Source organism: Gigantopelta aegis, chromosome 11 (genome assembly GCF_016097555.1).
Source record: "Gigantopelta aegis isolate Gae_Host chromosome 11, Gae_host_genome, whole genome shotgun sequence".
NCBI classification, from domain to species: domain Eukaryota; kingdom Metazoa; phylum Mollusca; class Gastropoda; order Neomphalida; family Peltospiridae; genus Gigantopelta; species Gigantopelta aegis.
In genome coordinates this window covers 16177882-16185564 of record NC_054709.1, presented here as the reverse complement: position 1 = coordinate 16185564, position 7683 = coordinate 16177882, and the positions used below count along the sequence as shown (strand labels likewise).

Sequence of the window (7683 nt, the reverse complement as noted above, 5' to 3'; positions counted from 1 at the left end):
AAAAATGTAATAAAAAAAAAAAAAATCCAAAATATCAGAATGCCCCACAGGATTTGTGTACATGCCCTAGAAAATCATTGTATTCAGTTCTAGAAAATTCCAACCAATAGACTTCAAAGCAAATTTGAATAAGACTAAATAAGAATTCAAAGAAAACATTGACCGACATAATACTGAACAAATTAGTATTAAAAAAACTAAAAAGTATACTTTGGTATCTTTGTAATGTTATAAAATATTGGTTGTTAGTGAATAGTTATACTCATTGTTTGTTATAAATTACAGGTTATGCTTAGTTACATTCTCTGGTTACCTTATTATAACATCATGTATAAATATGAAATACAAGCTCAAATGCACTTTTAAAAAACTTTGTGTTCGCTATGAACGAGATCGTCAAAGTATACGCTCGATTCGTCACCTGTGTGCCGCCATAGCTTGGCATAACACAAACGACAGCCTGTTGTCAGTTTCAGTTAACACATGCGTTTGCAGATTTCAAATTGTAGGGTTCGTCTCAAAAAATTTGAGAAATCTTGCGCTGTACGAAGAACGTTCGGTTTAGGATACGGTACTAGTCTTGTTAAAACAGGTTTGATCTTGACAACGTATTATCGGCAATCGTACCTTCCTATTTCCGAATTTATATTTTATAAAGTGTTAGTAGAACTTTCAAAGTTTAGTTTGTATAACACATTGATCATGTATATATTTCTAAAATATATATATACTAAAGTAGACGTTTTCACTTTTTAATTTTACGTGTTAAAATCGACAAATTCAAATGAATATTCTTTCATTTGGAAAGGGTAAAGTTAGTGGGGGGTTGTTTAACAACAAAGTTACAGCATATTGGTTTAATAATCATCAGACGCCATACAACCGTAAATAAAATGTGTCGAGTGCATCGTTAAATAAAACATATCCTATCCTTCCTTTCATCTGCTGTTGGATGTCTAACATTTGGTAATTTTGACATATAATCTCAGAGAGGAATCGGGTGCATGTGCAGGGGGAGGGTATTGGATGTCGAAACCCTTACTTACCCAAGCTTAAAAAAAAATTGAAATGTATTTTCTGGGGGACCATGACCCCATATAAACTTCACTCAAGTCTATAACCCCAACTCCGCTGAAATCCCTGCACGCGCGCCTTGGAAACACGCTACATTTTATTTTTATCAAGGGATCGTTTATATGTACCATCCCACAGACAGGATATCACATACCATGGTCTTTTATATACCCACTGATGGGGATCGATCCTAGACTGACTGCACATTTCAAAAAAACACCTTTTTAGGTCTAAGTAATTAGTAAAAAATAACTTAGTCTTGAAAAATGTTGCGTAAATCGAACAGAGTTCCATCTTCCTCTATCCCCCTTACATGTAAAACGTATGCCAACAGCTGGCCACTTCAAGGCAAATCCCCCACCCACAGACCCCTGGAAAGGCGTTGTACCATACTTCTATGGATATAAATACGTTTTGGAGATATGAGACGACCCCTCAATCAAGAGTTAAATTTGTTCAAAAATTGCGAAATCTCACGTGATCTCTTGTTGGGGAATTCCACACTTGTGATAAGCCAATGAAAACCGAGATCGGTAGGAGCCCGTCAAGTGTCCCACTTTTAAAATACTGGCTTTGTTTTTGACCTAGATAAGCCAGCATAGTGAAACCAATGCAGAGTGCGGCATTATATATGCACCAAATGTAATTGTATTTTCTGTTCTATATGCTTAAATAATAAAAATAGTCACTTTGTTCAAGTGGCACACACATTTTACCGAGTTCTGGGTTTTATTTCTCGAATTGTACTTGACTCTCATGACTTTCACTTTGGCAAGTTTAGCATCATTTTACACTACGTTTTATTAAACAAACATCTCATTAACCGTGACTGGATTAATTTCTGACATGAAAGCATATCGAGTGGGTACAAGTTTATAACTTTTAGTCAAATATATTCACTTAAATTCTCAGTTGTATTATCTCGGTTGCAATAGTCAGAAGGTTAAGCCAAGTTAGAATTAAATCAAGTAATACTATACATGTACTTGTGTTTATACAAATTAATATATCCATTTTGCATTATGAAACATTAAAGGAGTGGGAAGTGTTTGTCAATTGTTTCAAAATATATCATTATGTAATTACATTCAGATTGGAAATATTTTACTTCAAAATTGGGAATAAAAAATGACAGCCTTTAGAGAATGATGCTGGAATCTTCTTCAGCCTAGAAACATAGCTAATAAAACCTGGAGTTTAGTTTGGTTGTTTTATGCCACTCTCTCGCTTAGAGAAATAATACAACCCCTAACCTAATTCCATATATTTGATACAACATTCCTGCTCATGCAATAATCTATAACAAACTAGCCACTAATTAAACCATATGCCAAGGTGTGAACATTCTGCTCCTTTCATTTAAAATTAACGACGAGTGTACTATTATGTTTGCGACAGCATGGATCACTTTTCAAATTCCAATGAACTGGACCAAGTCATCTGAAGAAAAGTAGAAGATTATTGCATACATACATGTCAACATAAAAATCAAAGATGAAAATTGTGAGAAATTCAATAAACATTTTATTTACAGAAGTTGCAAAACAATTCCACATAAAACATAAAAAAAATTATAATTTCATACTGGACTATCATCTTAACCATTATTACACATAAATACATGCTACAGTTGTTCCCCTTTTGAAAAAAAGATTTTATTTTTAAAAGCGACAAATTCCCAATTCTGACAAGTCTTCAAAAAATCTTCCCCAAGACAAAAATGATATAAATTTCTTTGAGCAGCAATTAATTTATGCAATATCCCCAAAACGACAGAACTGTGAAAAAAAAAAAATATGGTCATGTTAAATTCTAATTTCTTACTCGTAGATCAAACTTTTTTGTGGGGTTTTCAAAAACAGTATTTAACAATTTCATTTTTTTTACATTTATACTTGCACAATGTTAGCTATTACAAATCAAATACCAAATCAATTTAAGACATTTTTTTTGTATCAATCACATTTTACCTGAACCCTTTTTTTTACCTGACTCACATTACCCATAATTCTCAGCACAATGATGTGTGCGTTTTAGTTTTTCAATGCATTCATGTGTCGACAAAAGCATCTCCTCTCCCAGTCTCGAGCATTAACTGCATATAACAAAGACATTTGTGAATATTTTGTCTCAAAGACATACACAAACAACCAAATATTTTACCTAACAATCATCACCCTAGTGTGTTAAAAACAAAAATTTCTAATGAACCATGTCTAAATTAAGTAAACAAAAATTATTCTAAAAACATACAAAATATATACATTTGTTTGCCCTTATTCATCAGAAGACATGTGTAATGTAATAGTATTATGGTATATAAAAAAAAACCTTCTTGGAAATGTACTATTACACCGGAATCGTCCAAATAGAACAATTCTTTGCAAAAAAGAAGATAAAAAAAGAAAGATCCAATTTCTCAAACATGCAATAAAAAACATTACTCTTTTAAATATCAAATTTTTTCCACTTAAAATAAATAGCACTAAAGACTGGATTTGCATAATGTTATATACTAAACTAAAACAAAATCGGACATTCATCTTAACTACAAAATTGTTTTACTTAAAACAAATGTTATTTAGTAAGCAACATAAAGATACTTAGTAAGCAACATAAAGATACTTAATAATCCCACAATACAGCATGATTGAAAGTTTTATCTATTTCAAAAATAAATGTTTCAATAAACTATGTGGCTTTGTATAACAGTAACAAAAAAGTATGATTAATGTCAAAACAAATCTCAGTATATATTTAATATCAACATTAAACTGCATATTGAAATTATCCATCACAAATAAACCATGTTTTTCACCCCCTTAATTTGTTGGGAAATGTAGATTTTTATCACTGAAATGGACATGAATGTTCACCTCCATCCCAAAGGAAGTAAACTTGCTCATTTTCAATAGCATAAAAGCACATTTAATGTCCCAATTAAATTTTCAAGAACTGCCCCTACAAACCGAAAACCATGCAATCAGGGCTAGCTCTGGCACAAGACAGATTCGCCAACTGAGAATTTTTAAAGCTGTCAAAGTTTATTTCAATTTGGTGAAATAATTTAATTTGTATTTTGTTAAAAAAAATAACTATTTGTACAATTTTTGAAGTTCAGTTTATAATTTGGCAAATGTTTCTGCACACCCAGAGCTAGACCTGGGCTATGATCTTCATAATTATAGATCTGCAAATGGAATATTAGGTTTAAGACTTCGTAACAACTACAGTACAGGCCTCCTAAATTCCACATTTAGTGCTAGAGAGCTCAAGTCCTAATGCAAGCCAGAGATTTCTCATTTTTAATTAGCAACATCGGAATTTGGAAAGCGAAAAAACTAAAATTAAAAATAAACATCAATCCACATTATTGATTAAAAATTTTTTTACCGGATATATATATTTTTTTATATACCCTCTTTATTGTCCAAATATGCCAATAACACAAATACGAAATAAATTCAAGAGAATGCATCAAACTATTTTTATTTATTTTAAATTATGCAGTCAGCACTCTCCCAGACCCTCTAAATAACTTATTAGGCAATTCCCTTGAAAAATTACTTTATTTTTGCTATCTAGATCAACAATTTATTTTCTGGCTTGCACTGTAATGCAGGAAAAGAGTAGGAATGACCAAGCAAGGATATTTCTCATGCTTATAAATGTCATCGTTCTCTACTCTATTCTGCACGGACCATCTGCTCAAAATTGTGGAAGGGACCTTACCGAATCAATCTTAAAATCTGGAATCTCGATCTGAACGGCAACATGAACTGCTCAAATCTCCTCTCATCAAGCCCAGCAGTCATCTAAAAAGAAACTTTTAATGGCTTAGTAATGATCTCAATGCATTATGCTTTGGAATTAATGCATAACAGTCAACAAGTTTTATTTCATCTAGATAAGAAATTTAATTTTGAAGTGAACGAAACTGACAGGGTTTTTTGGTGTAATAATGAACCAATGTGTTTTTGCCAATTTGAATGGAGCATTTAAGCATTAAAAATTGTTTTTGCAAGGCTCAAAATTCATTTCATTGATTGGGAGCAATCTTTACTTTACAAAATTTAATCTTGAAGCAAAAACAAAAAACTGACAGGTATTGATAAATTATCAGATGTGTAAAAGCTGCTTTGAATCTGTATTTTAAAAACTGTATTTTGAGCATCAGTAGCCTCTTCTGTCTTGCTCCCTCTCAATTTCAAGCCTTGTTTTGAAACTTGTCAAGTATGTTCATGCATCAACACCACTGCAAAATTAGAGTAAATTTTCAAATACATGTACATTACAAAACTAGCAAAAGTGTATTTCGTACACCAGTCAAGTACTTAATAGGCGGTTCTAGTAACCCTGTCAATATTAAACGCTGACATTTAATGCACTACGTAACCACCTTTAACTATGCATATATACAAATCAACTTCATACTAATTTACATTAGGACACCACATGATCAATTACTTGTCTACCAGGGGCCGAATTCACTACTCTCTCACAACTTTGCAATCTCGCAATGCAATGCTTTGTTTTCTAGCAGAGCCTAAGAGACCTTTGTGAATTAGGCCCCAGTTCAACGAGTTACAACAAACCAATGATCCCAATGATATAGATCTACAATAAATCATCAAGACCCGATAACCTCAACATCATGGAGTTCTCTCTCTCCCTCTTTCATGTTCATCAGTTTTCAACATGGACCCATCGAGCTGTCACAGTAATGTCATGACGACTTTCGTTGTCCAAAAATCTGACGTGAGGTTTCATGTAGCACATCACCATGGTGATCTGTTTTCTGAATGGACCCACTGAGTTGTCACACGAGTGTCGTGATAACCTTCTTCATCAAAGAATGATGAGATAGGGATGGGTTTTTTTATTTTATAGCACATCGCCAAGTTCATGGCAAACAAAAAACGTTTTCACTTGTTTTCATCTAACTTGGCCATCCGTGAACAATGGGAACAGAATTCCAGAGACACATCATCTTTGTCTACATGCAGACAGATGCCAGCTGTTGAAGGTCGAGGTCGTTTGGATGGTGATTCTGTATCATAACAATGATCCAGGGCAGCACTGCGTTTCCTTGACTGGAACGAAGAACTCAACCTCACGCCTTTCACACTGTCAATGTTTTTCAGCAGTTTTGACAACGAACTTTCGTTGGCAAGAACATTCTTCAAATATTCTACCTCCTCTTCCAAAGCTGTGGTGCGACTGGTTAAAGTTTTATTTTTCGATGTTAGCTCATTATTTTCAGTCTGAAGCCGTTTGATATCGGTTTCAAGCCCTTGCACGTAGGCCTTTTTCTTCTCCCGATTTTGTTTTGCTTGCTGGGCATTTTTTCTGCTTCTATCTTCCAATGCTTTAATCACCTCACAAGCTTCAGTTGCACTGTCTGTGGTTGGAGAAGTTGTGATCACTTTTACAACCTTCACAGACTTGATGTTCGACGATTGTGGGTTGTTGTTTATTAAGCTTAATTCGACAGACGATGGCTCCTTTGGTCTTGACATGGGTGTCACATTTCTAACGGGTACAGTTTTAGTTTTGCCATTACACACCACATGTCCAGACTTGAGTTGCACTACATTTTGATTCAAGTTGACATTTTCTTTGTTCCGAATACGACTCCTCAGTTTGGTAGTCACGGAAACATCTTCATCACTAGAACTTCCTCCGCCAAAGTAATCTAAAAGGTCCTGATCTGCTCCTTGGAAAAATGGCTCATCATCAAGCAAATCGGCGTCAGAATTTCCCGGACTGCCTAAATCTTCCGACATTCCGCTATCAGATTCGTGGAATGGCGACTTCTTTTCACTCTTGCCCTGTGTAATGTCAGAAAGTAAAAAGTTACCTGGTTCCAGCAAGGAATTACAAAATGGTACATCGTCAATGATGACGTCAGAGTTTGGGGACTCGTGTCCTTCAAAAATAGGACTTTGAGCAAGGATCGACTCAAATTCAGAATCAAATGAAATAGCCATTTCAGATTTTTTTTTTTTTTTTAAATATCAGATTTAAAAACACACAAGACAGTTGCGAGTTGAAGACTGCAAACAAAGAGTCGCCAAACGAAGTTTCACAATATGACAATATCTTACGAAAATAAACGCCTACGAACTATAAAAACGTGCCGCTTGCTCTTTAAAACATTAAACGATAAACCATCAACACTGTAAATATACCTTGAACAATCCAGCTTCTTTCCGTAATGCACAAGTCTCGACTGATGGTCAACAAATACTGCGTTTCGACAAAATATAAAAAAAACGTATAGCTGTCGTATGCGTGTCTCAGCAAAATTTTACTCCTGTGGATTGGTTACTGTTAGTCACGTGATAAGTTTCTATAGGGACAGTTTATTTTTAGAAACTTACGCGCAGACAGGTGCTTCAACGTTTTTAGTACGATCGTAGCCAAATTACCTTTTTATCTTTATACAGTAAAAGAGAGTGCATAGGCCATTTATATATTTCGTTAAAAGTGTGTTACTAAAAAAACACCTGTTTTGATACATATCAATACTAACGTTCTATAATTCATAATACTGACTTAATACAATAAATGCATTAATATTTTAAAGTTACAAATATCCATACGCCA

The 7683-nt window shown here is 34.0% G+C and overlaps 1 protein-coding gene across 3 annotated transcripts; it reads right to left on the bottom strand.

Moving 5' to 3' along the window:
• Nucleotides 1–2580: 2580 nt before the first annotated feature.
• LOC121385276 (probable basic-leucine zipper transcription factor F) lies at nucleotides 2581–7463 on the bottom strand. 3 transcript variants are annotated; one of them, XM_041515888.1, is made up of 3 exons: nucleotides 7266–7463; nucleotides 4807–6905; nucleotides 2581–3169 (listed from the first exon to the last, which is right to left on the bottom strand). In XM_041515888.1, exon 2 carries the CDS (start codon nucleotides 6858–6860, stop codon nucleotides 6000–6002), a length of 861 nt encoding a protein of 286 aa, XP_041371822.1. In that variant the 5' UTR covers nucleotides 6861–6905; nucleotides 7266–7463; the 3' UTR covers nucleotides 2581–3169; nucleotides 4807–5999. The 3 variants fall into 3 exon arrangements, with proteins under 3 accessions (XP_041371822.1, XP_041371821.1, XP_041371819.1); XM_041515887.1 differs by lacking the exon at nucleotides 7266–7463 and having other exon boundaries at nucleotides 4807–4889; nucleotides 5720–7243; XM_041515885.1 differs by lacking the exon at nucleotides 7266–7463 and having other exon boundaries at nucleotides 4807–7243.
• Between the last annotated feature and the right edge of the window lie 220 nt (nucleotides 7464–7683).